A 20,624-nucleotide genomic window follows, 5' to 3' on the forward strand; every position below is an offset into this window, starting at 1 on the left:
CTCCAAGGGTGGGAAGATGCAGGTACAAATAGGGCTCAGATCCCAAATGCCCCATAGCCAAGGAAGCATCAATAGTGAAAAAGTCTGAGGATGAACCTCTCCTCCTCGTCTCGTCTGCACCCTTTGAGGGCAGGTTTCACCCACAAACAGAGTTCACAGAGCAGTCTCTCCCAAAACACCGCAATAAGAAGTGCTCACCATGCAGAGAAGGGCTGCACTTGCTCTTTGGAAGAGACCGAGCCCATAAATAACCTCTTGTTGGGGTTTTTTTTGGAAACAATTTAACTTGAAATGGGTTTGTGGAGAGAAGATGCAGAAAGAGAACAAATGCAGGGATGGGGTGGTGTTTTCATTTGCTCCTTATACAGTAATATACTTGGGAAAGCTTCACTGCTGCAGGAAGGCAGGTCTAGCTCCAAGCAGGGAGGACACAGTGTCCTGGGGGAAGGGAGACAAATGGCTCAGGGAGGTGGTGGGGGAAACATCCCAAGGAGTGGCACAAGGGGAAGCACTGGTTAAAAATTTGGGGTTTTTTTTAGTTCATAATTAAGGAAAGCCCCAGCTGGGGGGGTGCAGGATGCTAATGCAGCAAGTCTGCCAAGCCAGGGACTCTGCCGGGTTGTAGGTCAGGAGGAGAAATTCATCACACAGAATGACCTGATGCAAAAGAATCATTTTCCAGACTGACAACATAAACCAGCAACGTTTTGAAGTGGTAATATCAAAGTGGATGCCTTTTTTTGAAAAGCACTGGAAAAAATACATGTAACACTGGGTCGCTTCTAGTTTCGTTTGCTGGGGAAAGCCCAAAATAGCAGCAAGAAAGTGACTTTGGAGGGTGCGGGGAGGAACTATGACAAGAAACACAAGTTCTGGAGAACTAGGGCTTGTCTTCACTCAAAAGTTAAATTCACACCCAACCTTAGCCTTTTTTAAAAGCAAAGAAAAATGGCTTATTCCCAGGGAGATCCAGATGTGGGCAACTCCTGCTCTGGAACATCGAAGCAGGCAGTTAGGCAGGGAGAGGTCCTGGAGCAAACACTGCCTGTGTCCCAGGGCACAGCTCCCATACCCCGGCAGAGCGCCTGGACCTCACGCTGCTTCTTCACAACTTGTTCCTGGCAGTCCCGTTTGCTTGCAGCAGGACAGGGACTCCAAGGACGGCCATCAGCCATAAAAACAACCTCGAAGGCAGCCCAGGGTTTTCCAGGAACGACTACTGATGTGCAGTCTGGCTGGAGGCATTTTTAGAAGAACCTCAAGCCACGAGCTGCTTTCACCGAACTGGTATTTTCAAGAAAGAAGGAAATTCTACATGATTCTGAGCCCACCCCACCCCTTTTTTTTTTTTAAATATATATATACACTCCCCCCCTTCAAAAAAAAATCAAATACCAAATTCACACCTATGTGCCCACATGGCAACATCAGTGCCTTCATTCCTGAAGGCAGACCCGACAGGGGTGCCCACCCAGTCAACAGCCCCTGCGGTTGCCTGACCAAGCTGCAGGACAAACCAGAGCAACAGCACCCAAGGGTGACACGAAGCGACTTACCTATGTTGCTCTCAGCACCTCTCCTGCGAGGATTGTTGGGGTAAGAAAAATACTGAGACCCCCCTTTCACTCCAGTGGGGGAAAGCGTGCTCGGACTCGCAATTCCCATTTCGCTGGGCAGGAAACCAGTCTGCAAACAAGGAGACAGAAAAGCCCTTCCATGTAATTACACTGGAAAACCACTGTGCTTGCTGGGAGAGAACAGAGCTGCCTTGAGCCACCTTCACACAAATTCAGCCGAGGGGGGGGGGGGGGTGAAGACAAGCCAAAGGGCCAGAAGGAAAAACAAATACGTAAATATGGGGATAGTGGTGGGGGAACATATGTGCAATTAGAAAAGGGTCTTTCAAGCTGTGTTTCCTTGCTGGACCCAGAACCTGTCTACAAACCAAGGATGCAAACTAGCAGGTGCCATTGTGGGGAGCACTGCAGTCTCACGCTCACCTCGCTGCCCACCCTGCCGAGCGTGTTATCAGCCCAGCCCGCTGAAGGCAAAGAGGAGGTGACCGTCAGGCTGAGGGGCTCCTTATGCAGCGCTCCCCACCTGCCTCACGGACTTACTTGGGACAAAACTCTTCCCTCGCCACCTCCGAGGTTTTACAGCAAAGGATCACAGTTTCTGATGTGACCGGCGCAGGTCAGACCTGATGGGCACAACGCGTCCACCCATCCTTGAAAGGCACATCCCACCGAATGGCCCCGTGCTGCCCCTCGCCCCCGCGATGCCATCGGGGACCCGGCCACGGCAGAGGACAGATACAGCGCTCACCCACCGGCAAACCTCGGAGCCCCCAGCCTGTCACATCTCTCAAGTGTCACATCTCAGCAGCCGACCTGACTGTGCCTCTCCCAGTTCCCCCAGCCCAAGGTGCCAGCACTGATGGTTTCTCTCCCATCCCCAGTGCCGCGCAGCCGGACCCATCGCGGACGACGCAACGGAGCTGCAATGCTTCTGCTGGGGGTGGTTCTCTCTTGCATTTTATCAGGGAAAAGTCAAATCCCTCTTTCTAAAAAGAGGAAACTCCTCCCTCGTGTTTATGCCAGCTGACCTTGGGCACTCTGGGAAGCAGCGCGGAGTCAGCAGAAGCCGGAGCCCGGGATGCTCGCTGGCTCCCGGGATGAAGCAAGCGTGCCTTTGCTTTGGGAGCACACCCACCGGCATTGCCCCTTTCACCTCAGGAGAAAGTTAAATGTATTTACGTGGAATTTAAGAGGGCTGGCAAAGGGCCTTTAAGTAACAAAAGCTTAGCTTTGACCCATCTTCTGAGGGCAACACATTGAAATAAAGGAGGATTTCAGGCTTTTGAGAAACTGGAAAGAAAAACCCACTACTTTAAAACTCCATCTCCTCCAGAAAGGGGTCGGGGAGGGAAAGAGGAGCTCGTGTATTCACAGCTGGTGAAATTCCTGCAATCTGTTCCACCGGTCATATTACCTTTGCACTAAAACCGCTACGCGCCACGGAGCAGCGCGGCCAAAAAAAGCAAGTGGCACAGCACCCTGGAAGGAGAATCTGGAGGGCTGGGTCGCTGCTGCCCACCTCCTCCGGTGGGTAGCTCCAGAAAGGCACTGAGATTTTAAGGCCATTTCCCAGAGAAAGGGATTTTCTTCCCCTTTTCTCTCCCTGGGGATGCCTCTGGACATGGTTAAGGGTTAAACGAGGGGGGAGCCACAGTTCTGTCCTGGAGGAGGGTGTTTTGGGGCGGAACGTGCTCCCCGTTCAGGGCATCTGTTACCGTACAATTTTCCAGCGCTTCTCAAAAAGAAAAAAAAACCAAACAGGTCAACCCCCCCAAAACTGGAGCCAGAAGCAACAACTGTTCTGGGGGCCACAGTGAGCGTGCAGACGGCCCCGCTCGCCTCCCACCGCCCTGCACAAGAGGGGTTTTGTCTCCCCTCCACATCAAACGGCCTCCGTCTCCCGCTCTGCCACCCGATCCGGACCCGTGCGCCCGCGCCAGGGCCTCTCCCGGCCCGCGGCACCATTTGCCTAGCCCATTTCTGTTACCTTATATCTCCCCCTCCTCCATGAAACCCCAGCAAAACCGTAACATTAAAAAGCAAGGCTTGGCATCTGTCCCATTTTTATTTTAGCAGCTTCAGTGGTAAATTAAATCCACTCTGGCACAGACAGCCAGCACAGCTGTTTCAGCAAAGGAAACATCCTCAGTTCAGAGAAGAGGAAATTATGACAAATTTGTGTAAAATTAAAACATGTAATATGTGTGTGTGTACATGTATAAAATAAAAAGCTGTCCAGCCAAAAGCTGCTCCCTTGAATAAAATGGTGGGACTGTTTCCCCGGGGCCACGCTCAGGCACTGACAGGGCAGTTGCAGCAACACATCAAAGCAGAGGTACTCGCTCCTTCCCGAAAAACTATTTCTGGATGCTGGTGGTAGCAGGCTAGATTATCTCAGGGCTGGTCGACTGCGTTCCCGAGCTCTGATTTACGCCTGTGGTATTCCCCACAGGAAGCAAGTTTTTCCCCATGGCACAGCCCTGGTCCTTCCGCCGGGGTTCACACGGGGTGACCCAACAGGACAGGGTTACTGCTGCGAGAAGCAGCTCTCCCATGCCGTGTCCCTCCCTGACTGTGGAGAGGAGCATCTGCTGCAGGTCCTGCTTCAACAGCACCACCGTAAAACCAAAACACTGCCCGATATCCACCAAAATGATGCTACAACAGCACAGAAACCATCTTGCGGACTCCCCCTCAACTGGCGAGTGGGGGGACATGGGGATGCTGGCCGGGGTACAGAGGGATGCTAGTGGGGGAGGGAGAGCATGCGGCACCAGGCATGGTGCTCGGAGGCAAAGCAAGAACCCCGAGGCAGTCAGCTAGAGGGAGAAGGTGGCTCCCGGGGCACACGTCTGCCAACAGCCACCCTGACACAAGGAAAGGTGTTGCTTGGATCTGACTTACTGAAACTCCCTCCGAGGGCAGTGTTGGCTAGGTCATATCTGATTAAATACAAATCAGCTAGAAACAGGATTAACAATAATAAAATAAGTGAGTCTGAAGAGGTTTTGAAAAGAACTGAGAAGCTGCTACAGCCCCATTTCTAAACTCTGACAACTCTTCTGAGCCAGCAACACAGACCCGTATAAGCCCCCGACACTCAACAGATGTCTCTGAGCAGAGCAGAGGCTTTCCAGGACCTTGTGCAGAGAGACGAGATGCAAACCACCAGGTTCCTTTTCATTCCCAGGCTCTCACTCCTAGCAGCTTAGCCAGTAAATGAAGCAAAAAATCTCAATGCATTTTATCGTTACCTGGTTTAGTCCTGGCATCCCTGTGTCTCTTCCGAACGTGGAGTACGAGGCTCTTTCACTGCTCTTCCCTACAGTGGAGGAAAGAAAAGACAAGGTTTTGTGCAAGAGGGAAGGGGAGGTTTTGCGTGCACCCCCCCACACCCGTCCTCCCAAGGTGCGAAGCCCACTCTCGTAACACAGCTTCCTCCTGCCTGTCTGCAGAGGTGACTGCCTCCCATAATAGCTTGTTGCTAAAACAGGAGCTCTTTTAAGTTCAGGGACAGCAGGGCTTGGCTGGTCCGTAAACAGCAAAACCCCAAAACTGCAGCAATGCAGGGAAGTGCTTGTGGCCATGCAAACTGGCAGTGTCAGACCAGAGCAAAAAAAAATCCCTCCAGACATATTAAAAAAAGCCAGCCAAATTTGGCAGAGGCAGTGACAGAGCAAACTGAAAGCCAGGCATGAGTGACCAGACTCTGCGGGTGCTTTCCATACAATAGGAAATACAATTTCAGCACACGCTGAGCAGCGGTGTGTGGAGCTGAGCTCCTGCTCCTTATAGCACAGGAATTACCTTCTTCCCCTTTCCTGGTGGAGATTCAACTTTCCAAAAACCAGATCTAAAGAGCAGGCCATTCAATAGAAAAGCCTTTCCTTCCTTTCCAAGCGCCCTCCGTTAGGTCCCACCAGCCAGGCTTCTCCCGGACCACAGGGCTCGTCGGAGCCAGAGCATCCCTGCCGACTGGGATGCCGTGCAGGAACAGCCCCGTGCGAGCTGAACCCACGTGCCCCAGCACTGCCGAGTGAACTTTAGCACCCAGCAACGGCTTTTATCAAACATGCTCAACCTCACCCTGCCCACATGCTGCTGAAAATAGTGTTTTCAAGGGGGGGGGGGGGGGGCGCGAAAAAAAAAAAAAAGAAGAAAGAAACCCAACACACATGGTGAAGTGTTTCCATTCTGAAATGTCCTTGCAGTCTCTTCCCTGGTGGTCAGCGCCCCAGAGCACACCGCAGTCTGTGCAAGCACCACCCGTGGGTGCCAGGGCAGTGGGACAGCCCCAGGGAAGGACCCCAGGCCAGGGAGAAAGGGAATAATTCTACACGGTGCCCGGGGCAGCCAGAAGCACAACAGTCTGTTTTGGGGTTCCCCCCCGCCTCCCCAACGCAAAATTAGACACTTTTCTAGAGGGGAACAGGCACTTTTTCATTTAAAAAAAAAAAAAGCAGAATTTTTCCCTGCTGTTAATTACAGCTTATTACAGTACCACCAGGGAAAAGAAAGAGGGAAATGGGAGATGATGATCAAAAAGGCTTTGAACCCAGGGCAGGACGGTCCTGCCGGCAGCTGCCCCGTGCCAGCGCAGGGGACTCTGTCCATGATGTGGCTGGGAGGTGCTGGGCTCTGCCAGCCGCTGCCACCACCACCCCCCCCCCCGGGCAAAAGTCCTTCCCCGAAAAGGGGCAATCGCATCCTGCCTCTGGTCTGGCTTAGTAAGCAAAATTGGGAGGGGGAGGATTTTGCCAATCTGCTTAACCTAAAGCCATCACCAAAGCCTGCTACGATGCAGGTTAATGCACTGGAGCGACGTTTGGGCTGGCAGGCAGCTCCACACCCAGTTAAGAAATTTTGGGGAGGAGATGAAGGGGGGCAGGGGAGCAAAATTTCCCCAAACCAGCCCCCCTGAAGCACAGGGGCAGATTGATGGGAAGAGAGAGGAGACTGCTCAGTTTAGCATGGGGGCCTTGAACTCAACCCAAAATTTCAGAGCGGGTTCCCCCACTACAACCCCCAAACCCGAGACACCCCCCCAGCTTCCCAACGGTGCCGGGGGTCGCAGCACGGCACGCCAGCATCCCACCACCCCTCGCTTCCAGTGACAGCTGGACACACCGCGCGCCGCTGCCGTTTCGTTTCAGAGGCTTAAACGTTAAGTAAACAAAGGTCAAAATGTCAGAGGACGGATCTCCTAAATGACCTAATTTTTAAAAGAGCTTAGCAGCTCTATTTGCTGCAGCGCTGGCAACGTTACACAAATAACTCAACAGGTTGTGGCATCGGGCGGATTGCGATTACTCCTAAACCAGAGGAAAACAGGGTAATGCCACACTAGTTTATCTGGTCAGCAACAGCCAAGCCTCCCATCTGATAATATATTGCTGCTTCCACACTCGGCTCAAGCGGCAAAGCACCAAGCCCAACGCCTCTGTTGTCACCAGATAACCTCGGAGGCTGAACCACAGGGCTCTTGGCACGTGCGGAGGAAGATGAAGGGCTGCAACCCAGTGCCAGCTCTGCACCGTATTGCTCTGAAACCCGCTACCTTCACCTGAGGGTCTTTCATGCCTCGCTCAGTTCACGTGGGACAGCAAGCGTGCTTGGCACCGACAATCTGCTGCACGCTTGGATCGGTGGGTGTCTTGCTGGATAGGGGAAATTGGGAAAAGGAGGGCAGCCCCCTGGCCAGCCCCAGCCCCTTCGTCATCACATAAAAAGGGAAAAAAACAGCAAAAAAACTCAGCGGTAGAAATTTTGCATTTAGTTGTCTAGGAAAACAAGGCAGAAGGAAGAAAGGCAAACTCTTCTGGATTGGAATGTATCTAGCTTATTGAAATAAAAAAAGTCCACAAGTTGGACAGGCAAAAGCTGAACTTGCCAGCAGAAGGTGCTGTTTCTGCTGCCAGGGAGATGCCAGCTGGCACAGGCGGCAAACCAGACTTGCCCAAGTCGCTCCTTCACAGGCCCAGCCCAGGAGCACCGACCAGAAAAGGTGGCGTAACCCCAGGACCACAGCAAGGACCAGGAGAGAGGCAGCTCTCAGCAGAAAATGCCAGAAATCCCTCCAAATGCCATCTCGCTCCCGACAGAATTACTGAAATGCTGCAGATGGGTGTTAAGGGATCTCGGAGGGGGGGCGGGAAATAATCACAAGATACTGGGAATTAAATCCCTCGAATGGGAAAGGGGTTTCCTTTGGAAATCCTATCTGTTGGATTTACTTCTGCAAATTTTAGCACGCAAAGGTGAAGCACGGCAGAGGGCACCTTGAACAAGGCATATCCAGAAACTGGCTGGCAGCATTTAGTATTTCCAGCTCTTTATGGCATTGCTTCGCTGCGAGTCCTGGCATCCCCCTCCTGCCTTTTCCACCCCCACCAGCTCCTTCCCCTGCCTGCGCTGCCTTCAACCCTGCTTAATAAGCAATTTCCCAACCTCTCTCCTCTCACTAGCATGTTCTCTCTTGCAGGATCCATCTGTGCCAGGCTCAGACGAAGCCTCCCCCAGGCCTGTCTTCACCCAGGGCTTTTGCAGAGAAACCCCTGCGCACCATTTGCGCTCTCTCCTCCCAAAGGCAGATTTGCTCCTGGGCTTGGTTGGAGACAAGGTGGCAGAATAAAAACTCCTCTTTTCCTGGGGTTGCCGCCAGCTCCGGCAGCGGCAGGGTTTGGCCTCAGTGCCTGGGACCATGGCAGCATCTCACCTCCAACAAAGCAAACCACGCTTTTAAGTAAACTTGTGGTTTTGCCATTTCTCTCCCCAAGACAATCCCCATTCACACATGTGTACAAATAAGCCAAGAAAAGGCGATTCAACGCTGCCTACTGGTTTTGCCAGAGCCTGCCAGGAGGAAGGCAGGTGCTTTGCCAAGGAGCAGTGCCCCACACTCCTTGCCAGCCCGTGGGGACTTCACACCAGTGTCCCCACATCACCTCGTCCGCACACTCCGAAACGGAGCCCCGGTGCAGCCCCTGGCACCCGCCACCCCGGCCATGGCACAGCCACCCACCACGAGCCACCCCCCAGCCCCATGCTGGTAATTCCATTAGAGTTATGGCCTGGGGAAAAAGGGGAGGAAAAACACAGCCAGGGATTAAAAGGGGTGAGAAAAAAAAAAAATGTTAAAAAACCAGGAGCAGTGACAAACCCCATCCGTGGGCAGATTAAAACCATTGTCCAGGAAGAACCCAATCCACAACAGCTCACAATACACACAAGATTAGAAACACTCCTCTGAAAAGAAGCTAATTACTAGAAATAATTACTAGAAAGAAATCTGTTATGGCTTATCAGTTGTCCCGCTGTTTAAGCAATCCCCACCCCCCACCCCCCCCCCCCCCGCCCCGCCGCCTACCCGGCTGAAGATGAATGGTGAAAGAGTGGCAGATTTTGAAGATTGGCGATTTAAAACAAAAAGAAAAGCCCTCCTCACCCTCTGGGACGAGCTGGTTCATCACTGCACTGTGTCCTGGCACTATCCCAGGCAGCCAGGTATGGCCCCAATCATCTCTCCCATCCTGAGGTTGGGATGCTCAGACCTCACCAGGACATCACTCGTCCTCCGGGGAGCAGCACCAAGGGCTCAAAGCTTGAAAACTTGGAGGAGGGAGTGATGCATTGCTACTGCGCCCTGCTCATCGGGTTCAGCGATCCCCGTCTGGCAGCCTGGGGTGATTTTTATTCAGAGCACTGACAGGACTTCCATTCAGGGACTGACTGATTTTTTTTTTTTTTTAAATTTAGGTTATCCCATCCGGTGCATCACGAGCCAGAGCTCCCCACCCGGTCAGTCTTGCAGACAGCTGTGGTTTTCCCCATCGCTTTGCGGAGCTGAAGCTGTGGCAGAGAGGGAACCTGGGCTTTGGAAAGCATCCAATTGCAGACTGCCCTCGCACTGTCCCCTTCAAAAAGCGTATGAGCGGCATCACCCACAGCTCTCGGGGAGCTCTGAGGGCAGGGGAAGGCCAGCGCTGGGAGCAGTACCCGCAGGTCCCGCCGTCGGCGCGACCCCTCTCCTGCTGAAGGTGCCTCCCAAAGCCAAGCTCCCATCGTGCCAGATGCTGTACGTTCATCTAAAGAACGTCCATAAGCCCCGAATACCACATCTGTGTGGCCCAGCTGAATAGAAATCAGTACTTTTCCTTTCAAAGCGTGCTACGTGAATTCAAACCGGTTTTGGACTAGGCGTGCACCCTGTGATAACCCCGAGTGGGTTGGACTGGGGCTGCCCGCGGATGAGCAGGCAGGCAACTGTGCCACCGGCGCTGGTGCTTCCCTCTGCCAGGACTGCTGCCTGCTTGCAGGCACGCTGTCCTTCTGGGATTAAATCTGTCCGGCGCTTTGCACCAGAGCTTTGTGCTCCCCCAGCTCCTCCCCAGGAGCTGAGCAGCCCCCTCCACACCGCACTTGGGAGGGGGACCCTGGGCAGGGGACGAAGGCACAGGCTGGGGTGATGGCACAAGGGACCTGCCTGGACAGGCAAGCAGGAATAAGAGGCAGGGATGCAGTCTCACAGGGGTTTTGGGGATGTGCTGGCAGTGCCCTGCTCCCCCCAAACTCAGACCCACTTTCCTTCTCTCCTGGGCTGTGCAAATCCCTCCAGGCCTGCCCTCCTCATGGATTTTGCTGCCCTGGCACTGCTTGCAATTTTCCGCGCCCCTAGCTAAATACACCTAAAACCAATGCTCTGAGCTGCTGCCGTGCATGATCACCGCTGCTCACAAGCCAGACCCACCTCCAGCCAGAGCTTCCCTGGCCGGCCCTGCAAATCCAGCTCCCGGCACAGGGACATGCCAGGAAGAAATTTGGATGAACAAGCCTGCACATTCCACTGCTTCCTTATCCAAACAGCCACTACAACCTGCAGTTCCCAAATCTCTCTCCTCGCACCCCTGCTCATGTCAGATCAGTTTGTGAGTAGCAAAATGGCTCACGTGGGTAGGCGAGCACCCAGCTGCACCCCTGCTCCTCCTCGTGCATACCACGGCCCCAAAACACCATCAGCCTTCAGGGGCCGGTGAAATCTCCACCCTCAAAAGGATGCGACCGCTTGGGCTGGCAGGAGTTCCCCAGCCCACCAGAGACTGGTGAGAGCGGAGCCTCCTTTCCATTTGCCAGATGCATGTGGAAAATAGAGCCAAAAAAAAAAAAAAAATCACAGTTTGGCTCCATTTCTCCAAGTGCTGCCTGGCCAGCAGTGTCCCTTTGCTGCAGGAAGGGTGCTCGTTGTCCCTAATGCACATCGTTAGAGGATGGCTGGCTGCAGCCTGCCTCTGGGACAGTGCACTGACTCATGAAACACAAAAGCCGGAGGGCATGGGTTCCCGGAGGGAGCCAGCACCCCAACCAAGCGGCAGCTGGCAGAGACCAGCGCTCAGAGTCCACCCCAACAGGGGAAACCAATGTGCACGTTTTCTTTATGAAAGCTCAGTCTCCCTTTCTAGCTGGCCATGCCCATCACTTCCAACACAGATCATTTTCCCCCTGAAATGTTTCTTCCAGCAGTTTCTGATCTTCCTTGAAGAAACAGAGGTCAAGTGGGAAAGAGATAAAAATTCTGATTTTGGAGAAGGGCTTAGATGATAGTCTCATGCACCTTTTGTCCACCCAGTACCACCAGACATATCCATCCTAACCTGCTCCTTACATCTCCTCACATTTCAAATGACACTGGTTCCACTCAGTTGCCCCATTAGCATGAGCTTGCCTGGCTGGCTGCCCCCCAGGGGGGACCTTGCTGGAAACCAGAGACTGGGAACTGAAGTGACACATTTCCAAAACTCACCTTTCCCTCCCACTTTGCCACTGCTTTTACATTATCGTATGCAAAACCTTTTTTTTTTTTCTTTTCTCCGTTCTCTCCCCTTCCAATTATCATTTTGCCACTTGAAACATTTTCAGAAGCAGCTCGGTAAAGAGGAAGAGAAAATCCCACTTGTGGTCTTCCTCCGGGTCCATCCCTCTCAGCACACGAGCACAGAAGCAAAATAAAACTTATTTATATATTTTGGAACCTGCTCCAGGAATTGATGTTTTCTACTTTAACCACATTCAATTTTAGGAACAAAAGCAACTTTGAAATGTGAGGAGTGCCCTGCCCCTCCTGGCTGCTCTCTCCCAGCCTCCCCAGCTCCTGTTTCGGTGGTGGAGCTCCTGGTGCTGCCCTCGACCGCCCAGGCCAGCGGCTGAGACCTCGAGCCAGCACGGGAAGATGCAGCCCCGGCAGGTACCCGAGCCTCGGGCACGGTGTGCGGCCGCCGTCCTGCGGGCCACGAGGCTGCAGCTCGCCCTCCGCTGCGGAGACAAGCCAGTGGAAATCACCCGCCGGGGCAGCAGAAGCTCCGGCTCCACGTGCTGGGGACCGGTTGGGCTCGCAGCCTTGCTGGGGAGTGCCGCGGCGCTTGCCAAAGACTGGGAGCCCTGTCTTTGAGAGGAAGCCAAACGCGTCTTCCCTGCACACATCAAAGGGGAAACCTCTGTGTTCCTCCCCGGGCAGCTCCTTCTTGGCTGGAAACTCTCAAGGCTGCCTTGGCCCCAGGTGTGGGACGGGTTGGGATGGGTCCCCCCCACGCACACCCCCAAGAAACCCTGCTGAACTGCATCAAGGCTGCCCCGTCTTATTAAGAAACATCTCTTCTGCTTTGCTTACATCCTCCTGGGGCAGAAAATGAGAAGGAATAACCGCCCTTGCAGAGGGACAGGAGGGAGCTGCTCAGAAATGCTCTTCCACGCCTGCGCAGGACCCCCAAGGGGCAATTAAACATCGCCCCCCCAGCAGCAAGAGGCGTGAAAGGGGGGAGCAGAGCTGAGAGCGAGCCCCCCCCACCCCAGACACGAGCCAGGAGGAGCAAACGTGTGGTTGCTCACTTCCCAGCATGACCTCGCTCCTCTCTTCCCCTTTCCGACCAGCTCCGCAGGAGGAACCTCCTATCATGGTGGGGATTTTCTGTTTCAAACACAAATTCCCTCTTCTAACCTCACCCTTCAAACCACGAGCAAACACAGCTAGCTGCAGGGCCCTGCCCCGACACCGCTCCTTCCACATTCGCTGCAGGGTTTTAACCACCACCGCGTGGGCAAAGGTGGGGAGGACTAACCCCAATTCCTGACCTAATGTCATTAGAGCTCTCTAAGCCCTTCAGGATGGATATTTTCTGCTCTTAATCTCTCCTCCCACCCCTGAGCTGGGAGAGGTAACTAGGTAAATTGTCACAAGCATCCGGTCACGCAAGATCACTGTCTCTGGCACAGCAGGTCCCCGTAAGCTCCTCATGCTGCCCAGTTGCAGCAGGGAACGACGGAGGAGCCGGACAGGGCTGCTGGAGCCTCGCAGGACACAAAAGGAGACCCTCCAAACCCCACTGCAGCGAGGGGGAGCACCTCCAGCTCTCTGCAGAGATTGTACCGCCCTGGGGCTGCGAGGCTGGAAAACAAAGCAGCCACAAGCCTGTTGCGAGACCTTAACGATGAGCTGCGTCTTTTCTCCCCCTCTCTCCTGGTGCTTTTCCACCCTTGATTACCAGCTCCCAAGAGCAAACTCAGCCCATCCTGTGCCAGCATGGCAGGCATCAATCTCTGCTTTTGCCTCTAGGTGCTACTGTAAAGCAGGGAGAAATAACCATGTGCATAAAATACGCCGGCTGTCACGCATGTCAGGCACTGATGAGACCCTCTGGACGGCAGCTCCTTTAACCACTTCTTTGAGAACGCCTTCTGGAGCGGGTCCAACATGGGGAACAGCAACACCGGCCAGTGCAAACGCTCCCACCACCACACGCCATTCCGCGTTAAGATTTCCCCTGCTTTGACCACACACCCGCCAGGCAGCTGAAAGGCACCTACCCACTAGTCCAGCTCCCAGGAATGGTGATGAAGATATGCTGTTGTGGGATGGCAGGTCCCTGTGCTCGCCGTAGTGGGGGCCTTCGCCATAGCTCTGCTGAAGCAACACAGGAGAGTTACCGTCGGGCGCGTGGGGACGATGAGCCAAATGCCAAAACACAAGGCTGTCGGAGCTCAGTCTCTCCCATAGCAGAAAGGGTCAAAGTCAAAGGCTTGTTGTAAAAAGGGCGCAGAAATGATCTTATCCTCACAGCAAGGGAGAGGAAGGCAGTGCAGCCACAAGGCTGTGGCATTGGGAGGGGATATGGCACCAGGCAGGGACATATGGGGGGGTTTGCCTCATGCTGGCAGCTCTCAGGCAGTTTCTGCCTTTGCTCAGCAGCTCAGCACCCACCAGGTGAGAGCCAGGCAGCCCCCTCCCCGAGCCGGGCGAGGAGAAAGCCTATAAAAATGAGAAATGATACCACAGCGCCTGCTCCGCCACTGACCTAAGGGAAGGGAAAGGTGCCATTGCAAAAATGAATCACACAAACCCATTAAAACATGAGCATCTGTCAAAATAACACCATTTCAATTAAGTTAATGTCTTTTCTCTCTTCCCCTCCTCAGGCCCGAGTTACACGCTGTTGCAGCCTCTACTCCTTCCCTGCGAAACTCTTCCCATGCTCTCCATCACCACCAAGGGTGCCTCAGTCGGCCAACGTGGTAAATTCCCCCCAAAGTGAGCCCCAGCCGGCCCCTCGGGCTCCCAAAGCTGTGCGTGGCGGGCACCCATCAAGCTTTGCCGAAGGCACAGCCCATCAGGTGAGATCCCTCCACCTGCTTGGCTGCGACCCCATTTGGGGACCTCTCCCACCCTGCGGCCAGAAGTCCCCCTTGTCCCCCCGTCAAAGCCGAGTGCAGGGAGGGGAGAGGTGTGAGCAGCCGTGGGGAGCCCACATGGGGTGCAGGAGTTTTTTGGAGGAGAATCCCTTCTCCAGAGGGACCTCAGGGCAGCAAAGCCTGGGGAGATGGGGACAGGGAGGCCCCTCTCCCTGCTGCTGCCCCCGCAGGGTTAACAGAACCAATGCCCTAAACGGGGTAAGAAAAGCTGTTCCAGAGTTAGACCCAACCTGGGCACAAATGCAGGCGCTGCAAAGCCATGGTAAAACCCCCGTTTATTTTGGTTGGAGTTCAGTGTTTGTGCTTCATCCTTACCCTTCCTTGGTCAAATGTGGAGCTGTTTTGATCTCCCGTTCCCCAGGAACCTGATCCCGGTCTTTCATCCAAACCTACCGAAAAACAGGAAGAACAAAGGTTACTCTTGCTTTATCAGCAAAGCCTCAAAGGTGTTCTCGCAAAATTAACTCTTCCTTCTACAAACAAAACAATATTTTCATTAATAAACCACTTCCACTTGGCGTGACTGATCCTCCCCTCTCCCTCTTCACCTTCCCACTCCAGCTGGGAGTTTATTCCACAAACTTCAAAGCAAGTCCCACCACAGCCTGGAAACGCTTCAAAACACGGGACAGTGGGAAGAGGAGAAACAAGTATTTTAACCCACTTTATTCCAGAGAGCAATCGTGAACCTCTTCTCCCCAGAGATCAATGGTAAAGAGGACTATGAATTAAAAACTCATGGCACCCATCCCGATGCTCCAGTGGGACCTGATTTTTGCCCATGGTGCTGCCAGATCACGGACCAAACTCTGTTCTTCATTGCACCCGAGCAGATTAAAAGACCGCCCAGACCTGAAAGAGCCTCGGATGGGAATTGCTGGGGGTACATTACCTGGGGCTTGGTTACACTTGTTCAAGGGCATTTGTTATTTAAGCCCGTTCATGCTCCCGCAGAGGAAGGTGCACTGTCAACACAGGGCCGATCACAGCACGCTCCCATCCATCTCATTTGTAGCCCTCACAAGTGTATCCTTGGCAAAGGGGATCTGACCCAAAACGGCAAGGGACCAAACAGGAGGGTTTTGCAACGTGCCCGCACACAGACTGTGGTAGGAAATCGTCTCCTTTCATCGTCTGCCAGGTCCACCCAGGCTGCGCCTCTTGGGCTACCAGCACGCGAGGCACCTAGGGAAGATGGCAAACGCGCACCAGGACAAAAAAAAGCCGCGGCAGTCACATCAGCAAAGCTCTCGCAGTTCAAACTGGCACCAGACCGCACGGCAGAAACCTCTTCTGGCAGCCGAGCCTTGACTCGACTCGGCAGCAGGATTTCTAACTGTGCTGGTCCATCTCCTCTGCTCCGGTGGGTGACCGCGGGTCGGCGAGTGGCAGTCGGCTTCTCCCCGATCAAAGGCTCATGGGGGTAAAGCCGAGGATTTGAGAGGGGGCCAGGTAGGGCGAGGGCACCGTCCTGCCCTGCGGCCAGGCTTTGGAGATGCTATGCAGATACTGTGAGCTCAGCCAGGGCGGACAGGCAGAAATCCCAGATCTGCGGGAGGCTGAGCAGCGCGGATGGCGCTGGCCGGAGCCATCTTTCTGCCTCGTCCCATGGAAACCCCAACCCCGCTGCAGGGGGCCGTATGGCCACACTTGCCACAGGGAGGCACGAGAAACCTCTCGCAGCGGCTCCTGGCAGCATCCAGCATCACCCTGTGCCACCCCCAGAGCCAGGGGCCCTGGGGGCTCTCTGGGGACCCCCTTCACGCTGGCTCTTCCAACGATAGCGAAACGCCAACAGCCGAGGTGCTGGGAGGGCCTTACGGGAGATTTTCTTTGACGAGCAGAGACCCGCTCACAGCAGTGGTAACAGCGGCGGCACAGGACGGTGGCAGGGACAGGGGTGCGTGCGGGAGCAAGGACACGGAGGGGGGGCAGGGTTGCAGGGCACACTCCAATTTCGTTTTAGCAAAGCTGATTATTATGGCAAACACGCCGTGTATTTGTCTCCTCCGCTCCCCTTACTGTTCATTTAACCAGAAACTTCTTTCAAATTACATCCTTCTATTTCTGTGCCTTTGTGTTAATCATTTCCCCAGAGAATTGGTGTTTAATTGCTGTCTAATTTGCATAATTATGCATATTAATCTCTACACCTAATGAATATTCATAATTCTCATTTAGATTTTGTTTTCTAATCAAAAATTTCCAATGTGATTACTGTGCAGAGCAGGGATAAGCCTCTAATAATACCTTGGATACTAGGGAGAATTACTGCCAATTCTCCCACCTCCTACTTCCTAGAATAAACTTTTGCTTTGCTAATGTGTTTTTCTAAAGCAATTCATCTGCATACCCTGCAAACACCAACGGAGATCAGGAGGCAGAAATGCTCCTTCTATTCATTTTGCTTTCATGGGTATTTTTAAAGCTCCCCAACGGTCAGGGCAAAGACATGAGCAGGAACCGCAGCCTCAGACATCCTTGGCAAACTTGGCCCTTTGCGCTGGAAGGACGAGGACTGCGGCACCGACCACGCTTTAGCTGCAGCCGGCGTCCCCACAAGGTGCCTCAGGAGCCCCGGAGCCTGAGGGGAACCCGAGGCACGGGGGTCCTGATCCCCACGCCCACCCCTGCACTGCACAGGGCGAGCGTTTGCAGGTCCTGGATCATCCTGCCCTCCTGCAGGGCCACCCGGTCCTGTCTCTATCCCACCCGATGGCAGAGGAGCATCCCCAGGTCAGGATGCGCTGGGAGAGGATGCTCAGTGGGGCACGCTGCAGGGAGGGGGGTCTGGAAAGAGTTTGGGTGCTTGGAAGCCCAGGATGAATTTTTTGCCAAAATTTCTGAAAAAAAAAAAAATATCAAAGAATCACTGCCAACCCTTCCCAAGGAAGGAGAGAAGAGGAGACGGTGGGTGGTACAGGTGACAAAAGCTGAGGCCAAGAGGCTCACACGTTCCCTAGACACGGAGCTCTGCACAAGCTACTTCCACGCTGCCGTGCCACTGGCATGCCCCAAAGAGGGGTCAAAACCACACCGGCGTGCCCCGAAGAAGGGTCAAAACTGCACCGGGTGCTCCGATGGTACTCACGCACCGCGGCGGGTTGCGGAGGATAAGCCGCTCTCCCAGAAAGCGTGTAAGTCCTGGGCACCCCTCTTTCCCCCTCGCTGTTCTCGGGGAGATGTGGAGCTGGGGGCAAGCAGCCCCCCACCACCCTGCCTTGCACCAGCTGAGTGGGAACCAGGAGGGAAACCCTGACCTCCTCCCATCAGCTCTGCAACACGCAACCAAGCTGCAGGCACAGCAGCGGCCAGATCCTGCAACAGCAAATCAACCTCCGGGGAAACCCAAAAGGCCTTTTTTTCCCTTCAGGCGCTGGCGTTCACATGGTTGTGCGGCTGCCAAGGTGAAGCGAGGTTATCGCTCTCCCACCCGCGTGGCAAAAAGAGCGGTCCACGGCTCTGGAAGCGGCCCCAAAGGCTCAGCCGCCTCCGAACGTGCCCGTGCCAGCATACTGCTGCGGGGCCAGCCTGCTGTCCAATGCCTGCTGGAAAAAAAGGTCTCACGCCTTCCCCGAGCTGCAGCCACAGGCATGAAAGGTGCCGGCAAAAATCTCCCATTTTCAACCCGCAGGTGTTTTAAGAATTCAGGGATTTCTGGGACGAAGCCAGGAAAAAACAGACTGCCCGCTCTGGACTTCTGGCATCTGTCCTACACTCAATGCCAACCTGCTCTTCCCTCCCTTCGTATCCAAGTAAGGATCTAAAATTTGGCAGCAAATGCCCTCTGCCAACCCTGCAAAAACCCAAAGTTTGGCCGAAGGCAGGCGCTTCTGGAAATGCCCCCATCAGCAGGGTTTTGCTCCAGTCACACCGTAAAATCCCCAAAGACGGTGCCGCCACCAAACGCGGTCCCGCTTTCCCCAGCCTGCGGCACTCACCGGCGGTGCCCTCAAGCCCAACCTGCCCACAGGCACTGCCTGGCACTGAGCAGCCGGACTCGACCCAAATGGAGGGAGAGGAAGGAGCAGAAGACGGGGAAGCCCGGGGTGAAAAGGACACGGCTCAGGCAGCCCCACATCGGCATCCGCAGGGCTCCCCCCAAATGCTCACCCAAGGGCACCCAAGCATCCCACCTGGACCCTTTTGTCCCAGCAGCTCACGTGCTGCCGGGCTCCCCCGGGTGGGACAGAGATCCCGCAGGCATCTCCCTCGCCCCCCAACTCTGCCTCACCCCCGGGAACAGATTTCCAGCATTAAAGCACGCACAGTCCTGGGCAAAAAAAATAAAATCATAAATCCAAGTCACCGACAGAGATCGTGTCAAAATTCATGTGGCACGGAGCTGAATTACATTTGCACAAGCGAGCTTAATTCTGGCATATCCCAGCTTTTGAGTGCTTGGCTTTGCAACATTTACAACGCTCCTCCAGCGCAGGGCGTGTGTGCAGTTTTAGAGACGCCCACGTGTGCACACAGCTGCCGGGAGCCAACTTTACTTTAAAATAAACCCATTTTCCAACTAACCAAGTTAAGGCACACTTTCCAATTCAGAAAAGACAAAAATAGGAACTACCTCCTCTCTCCATTAATACAGTTATTAAAAAGCATACAGATTAATTGTGCATTTTAATAACCCTGATCATGAATATTCATAACACATTTCTTGCTCATGTTCTAATTAAAACATACTAATAGAATAAGATGTAGCTGTCAGACAGTAATTTTTTTTTTCCCCTTACGATTTTTGTGCTGCAGCTAAGAAGAGCTGATAGACAAGAACCATCCTAAGCTCTCAGCATGGATAAAAATAATTTGTCCGCACTTAGTCTCAGCAAAAAAAGCCCTTCGCCAAGTAACGAGCCATACTAAAAGGCTACGCACAAGTGACCGGTGACACAGGGCAGCAGGAGCTGTTCCCCACCCAGGAGGAATGAAACCACTTTAAACACACAACTCTTAAACAAGCGAAGGTGCTAAGGAGGGTGTAGGGTTTTCTGCCCCATCCCCACATCGCAGCAGCCACTTACGGTCCCTTCTGCTCAGTTCCCGGTCTGTGGCTTCCAGTCCCCATCCACAGGGTCCCCGGAGCCAAAAATGCCGCACCGAGAGATGCTGCTCTGGTTTCAATAACCTGAGCCCCGAAAGCTACCTGGGCGTACGTGCTGGCCCTCAAGCCAGCCGTGAGCCCCGAGGTGTTTTGTAGCTCCAAAAGCCCCGATCGGAGCACAGCGCTGGGACACGGCTTGGGAAGGGAGCGTGGCTTCGGTGCCAGCCCCTGCTCTGCCCACCGGGAGACAGCCAAGAAGGACTCCCCGACATATGGCCTTCGCACTCAGGCCAAGGTCTTTCAAAACAACCTCAATCCCTAATGATTCCTTTGCGAGCAAAGCTCAAGGGGCGGGCAGCCATCCCTCGGGACCCGAAGGACACGCAACGAAGGACATTTCGCTCCCAAGACATTTTGCTCCGACACCGTTTGTGCAGCAAGATCCAGAGTTTTTTTGCTCTTAAACCCTGCACCAAGGGATACCTGGAGGAGAACACGCACTGCTGCAAAGCTACGGTCCGGCAGGCTCAAATGACTTGAAGGCACCTAGTTTTTCAGCGTCAGGAGGAGGGTGCAGCAAGGGGACTGTCACAACAGCCCCACCGGTGACACTGGGGGACACTGCTGGGAACGCTGCACTGCTCAAGCTGTGGCTGAATGCTTCCCTCCCCCAGGCCACCCCTGCCTCCGCAATCTGCCAGCATCAAAGCACCCTCCCTAATCTGATTCCCATCAAAATGACTAGGCTAGGCTTTTTTTTTTTTTTTTTTTTTAAATCTATTAAAAATATTTAGGCCAAGCCCTTCATGTGGCTGGACAAGGTTCAGGAGCAGCCGCAGCTGCCGTGAAGACGGCGGCTTCCATCTTCAAGGGTCTACTGACCACAAGATGCCCGCAGCAAGGCTTTGAAAGCCGGGCAGCAAATTCAGCTCTGCAGCCACAGCACTGCCCACGGGCCAGAGCAGAATAGGGACGTGGTGGCAGCTGGGAAAAAAAAAACAAAACCCCGTAGCCAGCAGCCCACCATGCTTATGTTATGAATACACTTAACCTCTGCTAGCCCCAAGCCACCCCGGGAGAAGTGCAAGGGACACCCGCTCCCCGCCTGCCTCCGTCAGAGGTGGGACGGCGTGAGCCACCACGGATAGAGACACCGGTGCCACCGTAATTTGATTTGAAACAGAGGTGACAGAAGGCTGCTTGATAAACACTTCCAAATTAAGCGGCTTTGTGTCCTAATCGCTCTGGCGATCAGCCTCACA

The 20,624-nt window shown here is 54.0% G+C and overlaps 1 protein-coding gene across 24 annotated transcripts in view; it reads right to left on the reverse strand.

Moving 5' to 3' along the window:
- The window catches only part of TCF3 (transcription factor 3), an 82,132-nt gene that overhangs the window by 25,078 nt on the left and 36,430 nt on the right, over window positions 1–20,624 (reverse strand). For 19 of the 24 annotated variants that reach the window (XM_049808471.1, XM_049808485.1, XM_049808484.1 and 16 more), the window contains exons 4-7: window positions 14,628–14,701; window positions 13,431–13,527; window positions 4,832–4,899; window positions 1,557–1,686 (exon numbers count right to left, since the gene is read on the reverse strand). In XM_049808471.1, the coding sequence (XP_049664428.1) occupies window positions 1,557–1,686; window positions 4,832–4,899; window positions 13,431–13,527; window positions 14,628–14,701 (369 nt within the window). The remainder of the gene's footprint in view (window positions 1–1,556; window positions 1,687–4,831; window positions 4,900–13,430; window positions 13,528–14,627; window positions 14,702–20,624) is intronic. The other 5 variants (XM_049808490.1, XM_049808492.1, XM_049808491.1 and 2 more) reach the window with 1 other exon arrangement.

Source organism: Accipiter gentilis, chromosome 8, assembly GCF_929443795.1.
Source record: "Accipiter gentilis chromosome 8, bAccGen1.1, whole genome shotgun sequence".
Taxonomy (NCBI): Eukaryota; Metazoa; Chordata; class Aves; order Accipitriformes; family Accipitridae; genus Astur; species Astur gentilis.